The 20,787-nt window shown below is 36.4% G+C and overlaps 1 protein-coding gene across 1 annotated transcript in view; it reads right to left on the reverse strand.

The window, feature by feature from the left end:
* CFAP44 (cilia and flagella associated protein 44) overlaps positions 1–20,787 on the reverse strand; it is a 145,739-nt gene that overhangs the window by 73,505 nt on the left and 51,447 nt on the right. The window contains exons 16-17 of the mRNA XM_043474858.1: positions 14,200–14,361; positions 10,443–10,685 (exon numbers count right to left, since the gene is read on the reverse strand). Of these exons, the coding sequence (XP_043330793.1) occupies positions 10,443–10,685; positions 14,200–14,361 (405 nt within the window). The remainder of the gene's footprint in view (positions 1–10,442; positions 10,686–14,199; positions 14,362–20,787) is intronic.

Here is a 20,787-nt window from a genome sequence, read left to right on the forward strand (position 1 = left end):
TTTGATGATGTGAAATAGTGAAGATAAAAACCCAACTGGAATGAGTTAAAGACCAAATAGGAGATGAAGAAATGAAGCCAATGGTTACACACAACTCTTTCAAGAAGTTTTCCTATAAAGGAGCAATGGATGAGAAGAAAGGATGTTAAAGAAAAAATTTAAAGTTGATAAGTACTAGGAGCATGTTTATGTGCTGATGATAAGAAGTGAGTAAACAGAGAGAGGATGAAGATACAGGAGACCAGCTCATTTATTTCAGAAGTAAAACCTTTGAGAATGTGAGAAGGGATGGGATCAAGAGGCCATTTGGAATAGTGTCCTTGGAAAGATGTAACAGACGATTCACCAATTGTTAACAGTAGCAGACAAACTTGTATGGATCCCCACAGAACATGAGATCTAAGACAAGATAAGGAAATTCCATCTGATTGTTTTTATTTCCTCAGTGAAATGTGAGATGGGAATAACCTGGCAATCCAGTGGTTAGGACTCGGTGCTTTCACCACGACGGCCTGTGTTAAATTCCTGACAGGGGATCTAAGATCCCGAAAGCCACACAGCACAAACAAAAACAACAAAACAGAAACAAAAAGAAAAGAAAATGTGAGGTTAGGTTATGACTAGAAATTGAGGGAAAGTGAAAATGACTGATGGGAGAAGAATTAGTGATCATTTGGAAAGTGAGAAAGTGGAACCAGCCTACAGTGTGAGCACTCTGAGATATGAGAACTATGGTCGTGGTTTCAAAACAAGGCTGGTTTTCTACAGCATCTGTGTGGTAAAGGCACAGAGCTGGCAAATGAATCAAACAGGGTTAGTGTCACTGTCTCTGAACTATACCTTAACCTTGTTTGCTGGTGTAGTTTAATGGTTAAGAGCTTGGACCCAACTGCCTGAGTCCAGATCCTGTTCCACCTCTAATTATATGACTGCAAATAAGTTACCTAACCTCTCCCTGCCACGGATTTTTTTTTTTTTAATGTAAAATGCAAATTATTAAGAGCACTTATTTTATAAGGTGGTCACTTAGAATGGTGCCTGGTATGGAATAATCAGGTTTCCAGATTTTTCAAATAAAAAACAGAATGAATATTAAATGAACTTATCATGGCAATCATTTTATGATACATGCAAATCAAATCACTATGCTATGTACCTTAAATTATACAGTGCTGCATGTTAATTATATCTCAGTAAAACTAGGTAAAAAAGCTTTAAATCCAGGGTGCATGGCTAAATTTGAATTTCAGATAATCAGCAAGTTTATCTTTAGTACAAGCATGTCCCATGTAATATCTGGCAACCCTAAAGCTAATAAGCATTAAATATGTTTGTTAGATAATTAGTAACTTTTGCATGTTTCAAGACACTAGAACTCTATTCTACTACAGTTGTTTGTGTACCTCTCTCCCTCATGATATGAGGAAGTTTCCCAAGGGCAGGACCATGTCCTATTTATCTTTACCCCTTGAACCCCACAGAACAGAATCCATCAATAATTATTTTATAAAGCACAGAAGACAAAGGGTCAAGGTGCTAATACATGGAATCCTAAGGTGCCTTCATCCCTACTTTCCATCCTTCTTGCTGCTTGCCTCCTTAGAAATTGCTATCAAAGATATATTTCTAAGAAATATTGGTGAGGAGTTGCATGAACTCTCATCACTCCTAACAACAACAGGCCTTAGCTAGGCAGTCCTCTGGCCTGGCCAAGGATTTGAGACCACTCACAAACTAGTGGTAATCTTTCACATATTTTTTTTTTAATATTAAAATTTATTTATTTTAATTGGAGGCTAATTACTTTACAATATTGTAGTGGTTTTGCCATACATTGACATGAATCAGCCATGGATTTACATGTGTTCCCCATCCTGAGCCTCCCTCCCACCTCCCTCCCCATCCTATCCCTCTGAGTCATCCCAGTGCACCAGCCCTGAGCACCGTCTCATGCATTGAACCTGGACTGGTGATTTGTTTCACATATGATAATACACATGTTTCAATGTCGTTCTCCCAAATCATCCCACCCTCCCCCTCTCCCACAGAGTCCAAAAGACTGTTCTATACATCTGTGCCTCTTTTACTGTCTCACATATAGGGTTATCGTTACCATCTTTCTAAATTCCATATATGTGTGTTAGTATACTGTATTGGTATTTTTCTTTCTGGCTTACTTCACTCTGTATAATAGGCTCCAGTTTCATCCACCTCATTAGAACTGAATCAAATGTATTCTTTTTAATGGCTGAGTAATATTCCATTGTGTATATGTACAACAGCTTTCTTATCCATTTGTCTGCTGGTGGGCATCTAGGTTATTTCCATGTCCTGGCTATTATAAACAGTGCTGCGATGAATGTGGGGTTATACGTGTCTCTTTCAAATCTGACTTCCTCAGTGTGTATGCCCAGAAGTGAGATTGCTGGGTCATATGGCAGTTCTATTTCCAGTTTTCTAAGGAATCTCCACACTGTCCTCCATAGTGGCTGTACTACTTTGCATTCCCACCAACAGTGTAAGAGGGTTCCCTTTTCTCCACACCCTCTCCAGCATTTATTGCTTGTAGACTTTCAGATAGCAGCCATTCTGACTGGTGTGAGATAGAACTTCACTGTGGTTTTGATTTGCATTTCTCTGATAATGAGTGATGTTGAGCATCTTTTCATGTGTTTGTTAGCCATCTGTATGTCTTCTTTGGAGAAATGTCTATTTAGATCTTTGGCCCATTTTTTTGATTGGGTCATTTATTTTTCTGGAATTGAGCTGCAAGAGTTGCTTGTATATTTTTGAGATTAATTCTTTGTCATTTGCTATTATTTTCTCCCATTCTGAAGGCTGTCTTTTCACCTTGCTTATAGTTTCCATCATTGTGCAAAAGCTTTTAAGTTTAAATAGGTCCCATTTGTTTTTGTTTTTGTTTTGTTTGGTTTTTTTTTTTTTTTTTTTTGCCTTTATTTCAATACTCTGGGAGGTGGGTCATAGAGGATCCTGCTGTTTTATGTCAGAGTGTTTTGCCTATGTTTCCTCTAGGAGTTTTATAGTTTCTGGTCTTACATTTAGATCTTTAATCCAGGTTGAGTTTATTTTTGTGTATGGTGTTAGAAAGTGTTCTAGTTTCATTCTTTTACAAGTGGTTGACCAGTTTTCCCAGCACCACTTGTTAAAGAGATTGTCTTTTCTCCATTGTATATTCTTGCCTCGTTTGTCGAAGATAAGGTATCCATAGGTGAGTGGATTTATCTCTGGGCTTTCTGTTTGGTTCCATTGATCTATATTTCTGTCTTTGTGCCAGTACCATACTGTCTTGATGACTGTGGCTTTTTAGTACAGCCTGAAGTCAGACAGGTTGATCCTCCAGTTCCATTCCTCTTTTTGAAGATTGCTTTGGCTATTCGAGGTTTTTTGTATTTCCATACAAATTGTAAAATTATTTGTTCTAGTTCCGCGAAAAATACCGTTGGTAGCTTAATAAGGATTGCATTGAATCTATAGATTGCTTTGGGAGGTATACTCATTTTCATTATATTGATTCTTCCAATCCATGAACATGGTATATTTCTCCATGTATTTGTGTCCTCTTTTATTTCTTTCATCAGTGTTTTATAGTTTTCTATATATAGGTCTTTTGTTTCTTTAGGTAGGTGTATTCCTAAGTACATTATTCTTTTCATTGCAATGGTGAATGGAATTGTTTCCTTAATTTCTCTGTTTTCTCATTGTTAGTGTATAGGAATGCAAGGGATTTCTGTGTGTTAATTTTATATCCTGCAACTTTAATATATTCATTGATTAGCTCTAGTAATTTTCTGGTGGAGTCTTTAGGGTTTTCTATGTAGAGGATCATGTTATCTGCAAACAGTGAGAGTTTGACTTCTTCTTTTCCAATCTGGATTCCTTTGATTTCTTTTTCTGCTCTGATTGCTATGGACAAAACTTCCAAAACTATGTTGAATAGTAGTGGTGAGAGTGGGCGCCCTTGTCTTGTTTCTGACTTTAGGGGAAATGCTTTCAATTTTTCACCATTGAGGATAATGTTTGCTGTGGCTTTGTCATATATAGCTTTTATTATGTTGAGGTATGTTCCTTCTATGCCTGCTTTCTGGAGGGTTATCACAAATGGATGTTGAATTTTGTTAAAGGCTTTCTCTGCATCTATTGAGATAATCATATGGTTTTATCTTTCAATTTGTTAATGTGGTGTATTACATTGATTGATTTGTAGATATTGAAGAATTCTTGCATCCCTGGGATAAAGCCCAGTTGTTCATGATGTATGATCTTTTTAATATGTTGTTGGATTCTGTTTGCTAGAATTTTGTTAAGAATTTTTGCATCTATGTTCATCAGTGATATTGGCCTGTAGTTTTCTTTTTGTGTGTGTGTGGCATCTTTGTCTGATTTTGGTATTAGAGTGATGGTGACCTCGTAGAATGAGTTTGGAAGTTTACGTTCTTCTGCAATTCTGGAAGAGTTTGAGTAGGATAGGTGTTAGCTTTTCTCTAAATTTTTGGTAGAATTCATCTGTGAAGCCATCTGGTCCTGGGCTTTTGTTTGCTGGAAGATTTCTGATTACAGTATCAGTTTCTGTGCTTGTGGTGGGTCTTTTAAGATTTTCTACTTCTTCATGGTTCAGTTTTGGAAAGTTGTACTTTTCTAAGAATTTATCCATTTCTTCCAAATTGTCCATTTTATTGGCATATAGTTACTAATAGTAGTCTCTTATGACCCTTTGTATTTCTGTGTTGTCTGTTGTGATCTCTCCATTTTCATTTCTAATTTTGTTGTTTTGATTCTTCTCCCTTTGTTTCTTGATGAGTCTGGCTAATGGTTTGTCAATTTTATTTATCTTCTCAAAGAACCAGCTTTTGGCTTTATCGATTTTTGCTATGGTCTATTTTGTTTCTTTTGCATTTATTTCTGCCCTAATTTTTAAGATTTCCTTCCTTCTACTAACCCTGGGCTTCTTCATTTCTTCCTTTTCTAGTTGCTTTAGGTGTAAAGTTAGGTTATTTATTTGACTTTTTTCTTGTTTCTTGAGGTAAGCCTGTATTGCTGTGAACCTTCCCCGTAGCACTCTTTTACAGTGTCCCATAGGTTTTGGGTTGTTTTGTTTTCATTTTCATTCATTTCTATGCATATTTTGATTTCTTTTTTTTATTTCTTCTGTGATTTGTTGGTTATTCAGCAGCATGTTGTTCAGCCTCCATATGTTTGAATTTTTAATAGTTTTTCTCCTGTAATTGATGTCTAATCTTACTGCATTGTGGTCAGAAAAGATGCTTGCAATGATTTCAATTCTTTTAAATTTACCAAGACCAGGTTTATGGCCCAGGATGTGATCTATCCTGGAGAAGATTCCATGTGCACTTGAGAAAAAGGTGAAATCCATTGCTTTGGGGCAAAATGTCCTATAGATATCAATTAGGTCTAACTGGTCTATTGTATCATTTAAAGTTTGTGTTTCCTTGTTAATTTTCTGTTTAGTTGATCTATCTGTAAGTGTGAGTTGGGCATTAAAGTCTCCCCCTGTTATTGTGCTATTGTTAATTTTCCCTTCCATACTTGTTAGCATTTGCCTTACATATTGTGGTGTTCCTATGTTGTGTGCATATATATTTATAATTGTTATATCTTCTTCTTGGATTGATCCTTTGATCGTTGTGTAGCATCCTTCTTTGTCTCTGTTCACAGACTTTATTTTAAAGTCTATTTTATCTGATATGAGTATTGTTACTCCGGCTTTCTTTTGGTCTCTATTTGTGAGGAATATCTTTTTTCAGCCCTTCACTTTCATTATGTATGTGTCCCTTGTTTTGAGGTGGGTCTCTTGTAGACAACATATATAGGGGTCTTGTTTTTGTATCCATTCAGCCAGTCTTTGTCTTTTGGTTGGGGCATTCAACCCATTTACACTTAAGGTAATTATTGATAAGTATGATCCCATTGCCATTTACTTTGTTGTTTTGGGTTCGAGTTTATACACCCTTTCTGTGTTTCCTGTCTAGAGAAGATCCTTTAGCATTTGTTGGAGAGCTGATTTGGTGGTGCTGAATTCTCTCAGCTATTGCTTGTCTGTAAAGCTTTTGATTTCTCCTTCATATTTGAATGAGATCCTTGCTGGGTACAGTAATCTGGGCTGTAGGTTTTTCTCTTTCATTACTTTAAGTACGTCCTGCCATTCCCTTCTGGCCTGAAGAGTTTCTATTGAAAGATCAGCTGTTATCCTTATGGGAATCCCTTTGTGTGTTATTTGTTGTTTCTCCCTTGCTGCTTTTAATATTTGTTCTTTGTGTTTGATCTTTGTTAATTTGATTAATATGTGTCTTGGGGTGTTTCACCTTGGATTTATACTGTTTGGGACTCTCTGGGTTTCTTGGACTTGTGTGACTTTTCCTTCCCCATTTTAGGGAAGTTTTCAACTATTATCTCCTCGAGTATTTTCTCATGGTCTTTCTTTTTGTTTTTCTCTTCTGGGACTCTATGATTCGAATGTTGGGATGTTTAACATTGTCCCAGAGGTCTCTGAGGTTGTCCTCATTTCTTTTAATTCTTTTTTCCTCTCTGCTTCATTTATTTCTACCATTCTCTCTTCTACCTCACTTATCCTATCTTCTGCCTCCATTATTCTACTGTTGGTTCCCTCCCGAGTGCCTTTTATCTCATTTATTGCATTATTCATTATATATTGACTCTTTTTTATTTCTTCTAGGTCCTTGTTAAACATTTCTTGCATCTTCTCAATCCTTGTCTCCAGGCTATTTATCTGTAACTCCATTTTGTTTTCAAGATTTTGGATCATTTTCACTATCATTATTCTGAATTCTTTATCAGGTAGATTCCCTATCTCTTCCTCTTTGGTTTGGTTTGCTGGGCATTTATCCTGTTCCTTTACCTGCTGGGTATTTATCTGCCTTTTCATCTTGTTTATAATGCTGTGTTTGGGGTGGCTTTTCTGTATTCTGGCAGTTTGTGGTTCCTCTTTATTGTGGAGCTTCCTCACTGTGGGTGGGGTTGGACAGGTGGCTTGTCAAGGTTTCCAGGTTAGGGAAGCTTGTGTCGGTGTTCTTGTGGGTGGAACTGGATTTCTTCTCTCTGGAGTGCAATGAAGTGTCCAGTAGTGAGTTTTGAGATATCAGTGGGTTTGGTGTGACTTTGGGCAGCCTGTATTTTGAAGCTCAGGGCTATGTTCCTGTGTTGTTGGAGAATTTGCATGGTATATCCTGCTCTGGAACTTGTTGGCTCTTGGGTGGTGTTTGGTTTCAGTGTAGGTATGGAGGCTTTTGATGAGCTCTTATTAATGTTCCCTGTAGTCAAGAGTTCTCTGGTGTTCTCAGGTTTTGGACTTAAGCCTCCTGCCTCTGGTTTTCAGTCTTATTCTTAGAGTAGCCTCAAGACTTCTCCATCTATACAGCACTGATGATAAAACATCTAGGTTAATGATGAAAAGTTTCTCCACAGTGAGGGACACCCGGAGAGGTACATAGTTACATAGAGAAGAGGGAGGAGGGAGATAGAGGTGACCAGGAGGAGAAGAGGGGGAATCAAAAGGAGAGAGACAGATCCAGCCAGTAATCAGTTCCCTAAGTGTTCGCCACAATCCAGAACACACAAAGAGATTCACAGAGTTGGGTAGAGAAGAGAAGGGGGAGGGAGGAGATAGAGGCAACCTTGTGGAGAAAAAGGAGAGTCAAAAGGGGGAGAGAGAAATCAAGCCAGTAATCTCGCTCCCAAGTAAAAATAGGTACTGAAGATTGGGTTCTTAAAGGTACTAAATTGGTAACAAATACCAAAAAGCAAAGACTAAAAATCTAGAGTAGAGGTTAGATTCTCAAAAATACAATATTAAAAAAACAAAACACTCACAAAAATTTTATATATATGTATATATATATATAAGTTTTCTTTAGAAATGGGGTCTTTTTTTTTTTGCAAGGTAATAGTAGGTTATAAGGAGAAGGCAATGGCACCCCACTCCAGTATTCTTGCCTGGAAAATCCCATGGATGGAGGAGCCTGGTAGGCTGCAATCCATGGGGTTGCGAAGAGTCGGACATAACTGAGCGACTTCACTTTCACTTTTCACTTTCATGCATTGGAGAAGGAAATGGCAACCCACTCCAGTATTCTTGCCTGGAGAATCCCAGGGACGGCAGAGGCTGGTGGGCTGCCATCTCTGGGGTCACACAAGAGTCGGACACGACTGAAGCGACTTAACAGCAGCAGCGGCAATAGGTTATAAAAATGATAAAGGAGTAATAGAGGACTTAAAATTTTTTTAAAAAATTTTAATTTAAAAAGTGATAATAAAAATATATCTAGGACTTTCTCTGGAGCTGTTGTGGACAATGTGGGATCAGTTCATTTTCAGATAGTTCCTTGATCCAGCTTATACTTCTCAAGATCTATAGGCCCTTCCTATGTAGTCGGAGCTAACTACAGGGTTTTACTCTATTGCACCTGTCACTTCCAAAGCGGTTCTGTTTATTTTAGCTTCTTCTGTTTGCTGGTCTCTTCAGTGTCTAATTTCCACCCTGACACAAGGGGGCAGTGGTAGTCACTTTTTTAGGCTCACTTGTTCAGTCTGCTGTGGGGAGGGAGGAGCACTGCAAACAAATATCACTGGCGTGTGTGGGGAGTGCGCGCAGTGTTTCAGCTGCACTGGGTTTGCCCCTGCTCACGGCGTGTGTGCTTTCATGGTCTACACTTCTCAGGCTCTAGGTTGCTCTGCCAGGAATTGTCTGAGGTGGCCCTGGATTGCGTGCACTTTCCAGGTCTAAGCCACTCAGGTTCAGGTTCTCAGGTACTCAACAAAGGCACAAACTTGGTTGGACCTGCGTTTTGTGCCCTTCCCAGATCTGAGCAGCTCAGGTGACCAGGTGCTTGGCAAGCACAGTCACCCCCAGGTGGGCGGTGCATCTTATCGCCTCCCCATCCCAGCAGCTCGGTTTTCTGGGTGTACAATGGGTGTGCCTTCTCAGGTGTGCCATGTGTCTCTTCTGGGGAGCTGATCTCTGGCTGCGACCCTCCCGGCAGACATCAACTGCCCAAAATCCCAAAAAGTCTTGGTCAGCAACAAAGCCTGCTTGCAGTTTGGTAGAGGATGCCTCTCTGGGGCCTCGATTGCCCCCTTCCAGCTCTGACTGCCCTCGCCTGCCTGTCTCCGGCAGGGGATGGGCTGGTCCACAGCTGGCTAACTCTACTCAGTCCTTTGTTCTGTGAGCAGGCCTGACAGTGTCTTAGGTTAGGGCTTTTCACAGGATAGCCATCCCACAGTTTGGGTTGCTACCTTAAGTTAGTTCCCTCAGATTGCCCTCGGGCCATTCAGGCCCGGTCCTTACCCCAAGCAATGCAGCCCGTGCCTCCCTGTCCAGCCCCTGCTTGCTAGTGGTGGATGCGAGCGTCTGTGCTGCTTCTCCGCTGGGAATTGCCATTAGGCACATAATCTGTGGGTTTTAATTATTTATTTATTCTTACTACTGGTTATGTTGCCCTCTGAGATTCCAAGGCTTGCCACAGACCCACCAGTGAGAGCGTTTCCTGGTGTTTGGAAACTTCTCTCTTTTTTAAGACTCCCTTCCTGGGATGGATCTCCATCCCTACCTCTTTTGTCTCTCTTTTTATCTTTTATATTTTGTCCTACCTCCTTTTGAAGACAATGGGCTGCCCTTCTGGGTGCCTGATGTCCTCTGCCAGCATTCAGAAGTTGTTTTGTGGAACTTGCTCAGTGTTCAAAGGTTCTTTTGATGAATTTGTGGGGGAGAAAGTGATCTCCCCATTCTATTCCTCCACCATCTTAGGACCACCCCCTTTCACATATATTTCTATGTGAATTTATGACAAATTTATTATATAGTGAAGGAAATCTTGCTTTGCAATAGATCAATAAAATATTTTATTAGAGTAGAAAATATGTATTTAGGAGATGTAATTGTCACACTATGGTAACATTCCCAGGTACCTGTCTCCCATTTTTCTGTGCTTCCTTATTAGCCAAGTACCAATTTCTTTGACGGTGGCACTGTGATCATCTATTAATAAAAACAGCCATTTACCCAGATTTCCATGTGGCTACATAGCATAGTTGTAGGTAATGAAAGGTAAGCAAGTCCAGTGGATTGTGCTGCTATCATTCTCAAAATTTTAAAATGACAGACTCACTTGGAAAACCTCTTAGCCCTTTGCCCTTCTATCTTTGATTCTTCTTCCCTTTGACCTTCTGAAACATGTGTGATTGTCATAGATAAAAGATATAGTAGACAGACATATAAAAGATTTTAAGATGATATAAAAACTAACACATTCATTTGTCAAAATCCAAGCCTTCAATAGTAGATAATAACTGAAGTCTTAGCACAGAGTCTTAGCAATTAAGAATGTGATAGAAAATAACACATATATTGGATTAGGACTGAGATAAAAATTTATTACATTATTACTCACCAAAGAAATCCAGAACTTTCCTGGCTCAGAGTAAAATCCACAGAGGATGTGACAGGCCGTTGAAGGAACAAAGATTTCAGGTAAGGGCTCTTCCTCCTCCTCCTCCTCCTCCTCCTCCTCTTCTCCCTGGAGTTCCTTTTCCACATCTTCACCCATCTCTGTTTCTAGCCTTTTCCTTCTTTCTTGCTTTTCCTTCTCCTTCAGCTCCTTTTGTTTCTTTCTCCTTTCAATTTCTATTAATCTCTTTAGCAAAAGATATGATGGGATTTAAGAAAAAAACTGTAATTCATTCATCCACACTATAATAAAAAAAAAATAGAAGATAGAGCCCTAGGAAAATTCATAGCTCTAATACAACAAATGTCATTTAAAAATTATTATCAATTTGGTAAGAGAACAGACTTTGTATGATTTCAATACCTTTAGACCATGAAATTTTTGTACCTTGTTTTGTGTCCCTGGATATGTTCCAGAGTCTGCTAGTTTATAGTCTATGGGAACTTGAACAGAATTTGTATCCTACTACTGTGTGAAAATTGTATAAATCTTAATTATGTTGAATCGGTTCACAGTGCTTTCTGGATCTACTGTATCCTTCTACTTCTCTATATATTCATTCTATTAATTTTTGAGAGTTTGATATTGACACTCCAACTAAAACTCTTATTTAAAAAAATAATTGTAATATATGGTAGAACTATATGTAACTTTGTTTTGTATTTTCCAAGTCTCCTGCAAATGTGTTACATACTTTCATAATTTAAAGATAAAATTTATTTTTAATTATTATCAATTTGGGAATATATCTTTATCATTAAATTTTTCAAATCATTGGAATGACTTTCTGCATAACTCCCACTGATCTTGGTTTTTTGTTTTCTTTTTAGTATTTATTTTTGATTGATTGATAATTGGTTTACAATATTGGTTTGATTTCTGTCATACATCAACATGAATTTGATCCCGGTTTTATAGAAATTATTTTGCCTTTTTTTCCTAAGAGAGAAGCTAAGTAAAATTTTTCTCAGAGCCTATCATTGTCAATCCATGAATTCTGTGGATTGAAATAGTCCATGAAAGAAGGTGATTTATCTTTGGTGGTAAAGTGATTTATATCCTTAGCCTCTATCAACTAACTATTGCAAAAGCCCCCTAACACTAGCATCCTGACTGCCCATCTTTCACCTTTTTATTGTTTACCCTGTAGAATTAACTTCCAAATTTATATGACCCATCATATCAATCCCCTCCTCAAAAACTGACAATATATATGTTTCAATGCTACTCTCTCGAATCATCCCACCCTCTCCTTTCCCCACTGTGTCCAAAAGTCTGTCCTTTCAATTCAGTTCAGTTCAGTCACTCAGTTGTGTCTGTCTTGCAACCCCATGAGCTGTAGCATGCCAGGCCTCCCTGTCCAACACCAACTCCTGGAGCCTACCTAAACTCATGCCCATTGAGTCGGTGATGCCATCCAACCATCTCATCCTCTGTTGTCCCCTTCTTCTCCTGCCCTCAATTTTTCCCAGCATCAGGGTCTCTTCAAATGAGTCAGCTCTTCACATCAGGTGGTCAAAGTATTGGAGTTTGAGCTTCAATGACCTTCTAATGAACACCCAGGACTGATCTCCTTTAGGATGGACTGGTTCTTGGATCTCCTTGCAGTCCAAGGGACTCTCAAGAGTCTTCTCCAACACCACAGTTCAAAAGCATCAATTCTTCGGCACTCAGCTTTCTTTATAGTCCAACTCTCACATCCATACATGACCACTGGAAAAACCATAGCCTTGATTAGATGGACCTTTGTTGGCAAAGTAATGTCTCTGCTTTTTAATATGCTATCTAGGTTGGTCACAACTTTCCTTCCAAGGAGTAAGCATCTGTTAATTTCATGGCTGCAATCACCATCTGCAGTGATTTTGGAGCCCAGAAAAACAAAGTCAGCCACTGTTTCCCCATCTATTTGCCATGAAGTGATGGGACCAGATGCCATGATCTTCGTTTCCTGAATGTTGAGCTTTAAGCCAACTTTTTCACTCTCCTCTTTCACTTTCATCAAGAGGCTCTTTAGTTCTTCTTCATTTTCTGCCATAAGGGTGGTATCATCTGCATATCTGAGGTTATTGATATTTCTCCCGGCAATCTTGATTCCAGCTTGTGCTTCTTCCAGCCCAGCGTTTCTCGTAATATACTCTGCATATAAGTTAAATAAGCAGGGTGACAGTATACAGCCTTGACGTACTCCTTTTCCTATTTGGAACCAGTCTATTGTTCCATGTCCAGTTCTAACTGTTGCTTCCTGACCTGCAGACAGGTTTCTCAAGAGGCAGGTCAGGTGGTCTGGTATTCCCATCTCTTTCAGAATTTTCCACAATTTATTGTGATCCACAGTCAAAGGCTTTGGCATAGTCAATAAAGCAGAAATAGATGTTTTTCTGGAACTCTCTTGCTTTTTTGATAATCCAGCAGATGTTGGCAATTTGATCTGGTTCCTCTGCCTTTTCTAAAATCAGTTTGAACATCTGGAAATTCATGGTTCATGTATTGTTAAAGCCTGGCTTGTAGAATTTTGAGCATTACTTTACTAGCATGTGAGATGAGTGCAATTGTGCGGTCATTTGAATATTCTTTGACATTGCCTTTCTTTGGGATTGGAATGCAAACTGACCTTTTCCAGTCCTGTGGCCATTGCTGAGTTTTCCAAATTTGCTGACATATTGAGTGCAGCACTTTGACAACATCATCTTTTAGGATTTGAAATAGCTCAACTGGAATTCCATCACCTCCACCAGCTTTGTTTGTAGTGATGCTTCCTAAGGCCCACTTGACTTCACATTCCGGGATGTTTGACTCTAGGTGAATTATCACACCATTGTGATTAACTGAGTCATGAAGATCTTTTTTGTACAGTTCTTCTGTGTATTCTTGCCACCTCTTCTTAATATCTTCTGCTTCTGTCAGTTCCATACCATTTCTGTCCTTTATCGGGCCAATCTTTGCATGAAATGTTCCCTTGGTATCCCTTGGTCTGTCCTTTATATCTATGTAAAATAGACAGCCAGTGCCCATGCTCTGTGACAACCTAGAGAGGTGGGATGGGGAGAGAGGTGGGAGGGATGTCCAAGAGGGAGGGGACATATGCATACCTACAGCTGACATATAGGAGAAACCATCACAATATTGTAATTATCCTCCAATTAAAAGTTAAATTAAAAAATACAATAAAAAACCTGTCACAATTTATTCCAGTGGCCTAAGGAATAAATCATCTTGGCTAGAATTTAGGGGGTCCTTTGTGGTGGTCACAGAGTCCTATCAAACTCCTCTACAAACTGCATCCCTCTGTTTCATGGCCCAGTCTTCATCTCTTGAAACAACAAAACCCTTGCAATTCTGCCTTCCCTCAGGATGTTCTCCAAGTTTTTATTGCTTTCCCATTTTTAACCTCTCAAAATCCTTCCCTTTCTTTAAATACTAAATGTCTGCTCAATGAAGTCATCCTTGACCTCCTCTCATCCCTCCATCACAACCATATATTCTTTCCTCTGCATGCCCCTAAAATTCTTTTCTTTGCACTGTGATTTTAGTATCTATTCATTACCTCCTCCTAATACAGTTAGCTGCTTTCTACCAGATAAGCTCCTTAAAGTAAAAGTTTGTATCTTCTTCTTCATATTTTCCTAGCACTTAACACAAGCTGTTTTATATCATAAGAAAGAAAATAATTAGAAGACAATGCTTCAAGGATATTTCATACCAGAATCTTAGATTTGACACTTGTGAAGTGGAAATATTTTAAACACATGTCTTTGATTTCATAGGAAACTACATCATGGTCCTCTTCTTCCTCCTTTATAGCTGGAAATGGAGCTTCAAGAACATAGCCATCCTCACAAATAATCAGTAAAGTACTTTCAGGCTAAAAAAAAATGATTAAACATATCATTTACATTTAGGCAAGCTTTTAGAAGCATAGTTTGAAAATATTTTAAACTATAATTTTAAAATTATAAAGCCTATAATTGCTATGTATACTAGCCATTTTAAAAAGATACTTATTACCAGCAATAACCACAGTAAGGAACTAAGTCAATCTTACCAATCACTATACACATAAATACAGTTATATTATTATTAATTAATAAACCAAGTGTTAAAATTAGATTTATATTTGTTTCCTTTATAGATGCCCTCTTTTCTGAGCCAAAAATTAAGTTGTGAAATATGTCAGCTGAAAGGGCAGAATATTAAAATTAGGACTTCCAAGGAAAATCTGCAGTATGTAGACAGCATATACAACCTCTGCCTCCTTCGATGAATCATCCTCTGCTTGAATTCATTTAATGTGAATGCCCCAAGATTCTTGTTCTCTCCCCTTTTTTCCTTTCTCTCCATAAACATTCCCTGAGAAATCTTGTAGCCATCATGGCTTCATTACCACTCACAAGCAATTAGACTCCAAATTCATCACTCTAGTCCAGACCTCTCTCCTGAGTTTCAAAATCATGTATTTAACCACTGTGGGAAATTCCCATCTTGATACTCCATAGATGCATTATTCAAAATGTTTCTTCATTCAGTTATTTTATTCTATACTTCTCTATTATGTACCTACTATGTACTCAGAATTTTGTAAAGTGCTAGAGGTAAAATTATAATAAGAAAAATAGGAATTGTCTCTGCCATTATGGAGCTTACCTCCAATGGGAAAGCTTGTCATTTAACGAATCATATAAATAAATGTAAATTATAACTGCAACCAGTGTTGCAGAGGTATCACAAGGAGGTTGTAAAAGGTTTCCTGAGAAGGTGGTACCTAAGTGTCGATGTGAAGGATGAGTAGAAGATTATTTCCATAATAACTTGGGGGAGGGCTTGAGGGAATATGCTATGTAAAGAATACACCATGTGCAAATATCCTGTGGCACATATGGGCTTTTAAGAAAGTTGTGGCCTTGGTGGTATCACTAAGGTCAAGAGAACAGAAGTAAGAGGAGAGATTGGGACAGAGCCTAGGAGAAGCAACACTCAATGCCTGAATGAAGAAGGCTGAGAAGGAGTGACATGACATTGGAGAAGAAACCAGGAGAGAATAATGTCCCAAAAAGTCGAAGGGAAATGGTATTTCAAAGAGGAAATGAGGGTCAACAAGGTCAACTGAGGCTAAGAGGGCAAGAAAGATAAGAACTAAAATTGTTAAATGGATACGACTGGTATCTCTGCAAAGTGTTAACCAGGTGGGATTATGAGACAACAAACTTGTAAGAGCATGTGAAGAAGTAGGATGTAAGGAAATGCAGTTCATGGGAATAACCAACCCCCAGGAAAAAAATGGAAGGAGAAGGATGGGGCAGTGACTAGAAGAGAACATGAGGACAAGGAATTTTTTCTGAATAAGTAAGAGGGATTGAATATATTTCAATATTAATGGAAATAATTCATTAAACAGGTGGGGTTAAATTTATATGACAGAGAAGAGAAAACAGTGTGAAATGTTGAAAACAGTGAGAGTAGATTCCCAAGGTCACAAGGGGGAATTGACCTCAATCAGGAAGGCACATAGCACCTCTACTGTAAGAAAAATAAAAAGGGAAGAGGAACAGGTACCTGCAGAAGTAATAGGATTTTACATTTGGTAGTGGGAAGGTGAAGGAGTTCCTGGCATAGGTGGTCTACTTGTTCTGTGAAATAAGTGATGCTGAGAATGAGAGTGAGCAAGTGGGAGACTTGAAGCTTTGAGGAGAGGAGGGGTTTTTAAATGATCATTGTGGGTGAAAGAGAGTTGATAAGAACAACATCATAGAATCGCTAAGCCCTACTATGAATTGTGTTGAGGCCATTTGAGTCACTAAATCATGAAGAAGCTAATCTTTCCTATTGCATGACTATCTCTAACTGCCCTTGGTAATCACTGTAGGCAAATATAGATCAACTGGGTACAGTCAGGGATGGGTTTTTGCCAGAAATGTATGAAAAAAAGAGAAAGGAGCTCAAGGCATTGGAAGAGTGTTACTGGACCTTATTGATAGAAAGAATCATGACATTTAAGCCAGATATAGGAGGAACTTAAGAGTCTTAACTAAAGACTTCCCTGATGGCTCAGACGGTAAAGCATCTGCCTATAATGCGGGAGACCCAGGTTTGATCCCTGGGTAGGGATGATCCTCTGGAGAAGGAAATGGCAACCCACTCCAGTACTCTTGTCTGGAAAATCCCATGGATGGAGGAACCTGGTGAGCTACAGTCCATGGGGTCACAAAGAGTTGGACACAACTGAGTGACTTCACTTTAAGACAAGAATGGACTAATAGGTGAGAGAAAACAAATGGTGAAGGAATAAGAGGGGCCTTCAGAGAACAAGTGGAGCAGAAGTAGCCAAGTGAACAGGTTGAACAAGAGAGAGGCTGAGGTCAGAATGTGAGCTATCTGAATTGTTCACTGTTCAGTCACTCAGTTGTGTCTGACTCTCTGCAACGCCATGGACTGCAGAATGCCGGGTTTCCCTGTTCTTCACCATCTTCCAGAGCTTGCTCAAACTCATGTCCATTGTACTGGTGATGCCATCCAACCATCTTACCTGAACTGTTGACTTTTAAAGCTGAGTTTTTATAAGATTTTGTGGTTGAAATTGTGTCCCCACAAATTCATATACAGAATGTGACTGTATTTGGAGACAGGGTCTATAGATAGGGCCCCAATCTAGTAGGACCAGTGTCCTTATAAGAAGAGGAGATTAGGATACAGGGGGACAACCATGTGAGGACACGATGAGAGGGTGGCCATCTGCAAGCCAAGGAGAGAGGCCTCAGAAGAAATCTAAACTGTTAGCACCTTGATCTTAAACTTCTAGCCTAAACAACCATGAGAAAATCAATTTCTGCTCTTTAAGCCACACAGACTGTGGCTATTTTGTTATGAAAGCTCTAGTAAATTAATCAACAGGTGGTCATAGTGCCCAGTGGGTGGCTCTGAGTGTGTGGATAAACTGTAAAGGTCATGTGAAATGAAAAGGTCAAGAGACTGAAGCAACTTGATCAACTAGGCACATGGTGTTAATATCATTCAGGATAATTGTTTATACTTTGGATGAAGAGAAAGATAACCACAGTCTTAAAATTTTTAAAAGGGGAAGACGTGACCAGGTGGTCAGAAGATAACAGCACTATAAAAGAGAGAAGGTGAGCCTCAGAGCAGCTGTGTTTTATGAGTCAGATCAGAATAGTAATATATATATTGCCACAAATGAAATCAAAGTTAACTACTACACTTCTCTCCCTCACCCCAAACAGGTATAATGAATGCTGAGAAGTTGATGTGTATCCTTTCACACTTTTCTCCTCAGAATAGAATTTTTTCAAGAAAGGAAAAGGGTATTCATTTATCCTTTCAGTGAAGATATGGTAAATCCATATTCATTAAAATAAAATAACCAGACATATTAGAAATAAAACATCAGGAGAGAGAGTCAACAAAATTTTAAAAATCCATTAAGATTTCAGATGTTGAAACGATCAGACATAGCCCAAAAAATAATTATGCCTACCATGTTTAAAGTTACAAGAGAAAATCTTAAAATATCTGCAGGAAACAGTTTTATCTATTAAAACTAACAAAACAGATACAAAGAAATAATCAAATAAAACTTCAAGAGCTAAAAATACAAAAGTTGAAATTAGTATGGTGAAGGGTGACTTTAACACTAATAACTGAAGAGATAACTAGTCAGTAGAAAACAGATGAGAAGAAATCTATGAAATACAACTTAGTTTTTTTTAAGTTAGAAGATACAGAAGATAGGGCAAGACATTTAGAGAATAAGATTGAGAAATTCTAACATACTTGATCGCATCTGAAAGGGAAAAAAACAAAAGCAATTATTTCAAGACAAATTGATTCAATTTTTCCCCCAGAATTGATACAAGTTACAAACCCATGGATTCAAGCACCTATATACATCAAAACAAAATTGCAGAACACTAAAATCAGAAAATCCAAAACACTGCCAAAAAAGGACAAATTACTTTCAAAAGAGTGACAATCACACCAACAGGTAGTAGAAGTAACTGAAGTTAGAAAGCAGTGGAATGGCATCTTGAGTGAGCTGAAAGAAAATTACTGCTATCTAGGATTCAATGCCAACAAAAATATCCTTTAATACTGTAAGAAAAACTTCCAGAAAAAGTTAGAGAGCTTGCAAACAGCAAACCTGCAAATAAGAGGAAAATTTCCCAAATGCAAGAAGGAATAAATAGCAAAGAAAGTGGTCAATACATGGGTAATTCTTAGCAATGGTTAATTGAATATATCTTGTGAGATTTAAAAAATACAAGTCTTAAAAATCAAATCCTCATACACTATTGCTGGGGATGTGGATTGGTGCAGCCACTATGGAGAATAATATAGGTATTCCTTAAAAAACTAAAAATAGAGTTACTATATGATCCAGTAATTCCACACCTGTGCATATATCTGGAGAAAATTCCAATTCAAAAAGATACATGCACCCTAATACTCATAGCAGCACTATTTACAATAGCCAAGACATGGAAGCAACCTAAATGTCCATCAACAGAGGGATGGATAAAGAAGATGTGATATATATACAATGGAATATTACTCAGCCATTAAAAATAATGAAATAATGCCACTTGCTGCAACATAGATGGATCTAGAGATCATCATCATAAGTGAAGTAAGTCAAACAAATATCATATGATACTGCTTATGTGCAGAATCTAAAAAAATATATACAAATGAACTAATTTACAAATCAGAAACAGACTCACAGACATAGAAAACAAACTTATGGTTACCAAAGGGGGAAGAGGGAGATAAATCAGGAGTTTAGGATTACCAGATACAAACTACTGTGTATAAAATAGATAAACAACAAGGTTCTACTGTTATGGCACCACAAAATGTATTATCTTGCAGTAAATTATAATGGAAAAGAAACTGAAAAAAAATAACTGTGCTGTACACTAGAAACTCATGTTGTAAAATCAATAATACATCAATTGTAAAAAATTTATACATATATATGTATATATCTTAAAAGATTATTTTTAAAATACACAGCAATAGAATATCATTCCAGAAGGAAGGTAGAGAGAAGATTTCTAAGGTGTTTGCATTGTCTTGGGTAAAGAATCAACAATAAACTTTCATAAGTTATGGACATATGTTAGAAAGCGTAAAGTATACATTAAAAGAATAGAAATAACTGTATTACTTCCAAACAAGCAAAAGGAAAAATATAATGATTATTTAAGGAAAAACAATCCAAAATAAGACAAATAAGGAAAGAAAAACCAAGAAAATAAGGGTTAAAAAGCACAAGATGATAGATTTGATCCAAATTATAAATTTAGATAATTTATAGAAATAATATAATTTACATATAATTATAATTATATATAATATATATAATTTTGATATATTTAATAAAAATATATAAATTTATATAAATTATATATAATTATAATTATTTAATTATATATATATACTTTATATATTTATATTATATATAAATTATATTCTATATTTTATATAATATATATTATATATAATTTTATATATAATTATAAATAAATTAAATATTATAATAAAATGTATAATATATAATAATAATATATGATATATAATATGTGTAATAACATATATACATATAATATATAATATATAATAGAATAATTATTATATATAGTATTTTATATTTATTATGTTACTGTATATTTATTATATATATTATATATGAAAATTATATATATTGTAATATTATATATACAATATAATAATACATATTATATATAAAATGATTAAAATAATAATATATAATATATCACGTATAATATATATAATATATTAAATAATAATATACATAATATATAATGATTATAATTATATTTATTGGTAAGTAATATAGTTATATAAAAAATTATATAATTTACATACAATTAGAATTATAATTACATATATAATTATAATTATGTATGTAATTATATATAAGTATAGATATTATATATATTATATAATATATATTATACATTAAATTATAAATATATAATATATTGTATATTATACTATAATATAAATATATATATATTATTTATAATATGTATAATTATATATAAATTAATATAATTTATAATATGTACAATCACATATAATATGCATAATATATAATTATAACATAATATATTATCTATAATATTTCACTTATATATTTATATTATATATAATATATATAATATAAAATTTATATATAATATATAAGGTTAGCTATTATATATAAGATATATAAGATATATAACATATAACACATACATATGATATATTATATAAA

This window comes from Cervus canadensis, chromosome 7 (genome assembly GCF_019320065.1).
Source record: "Cervus canadensis isolate Bull #8, Minnesota chromosome 7, ASM1932006v1, whole genome shotgun sequence".
NCBI classification, from domain to species: Eukaryota; Metazoa; Chordata; class Mammalia; order Artiodactyla; family Cervidae; genus Cervus; species Cervus canadensis.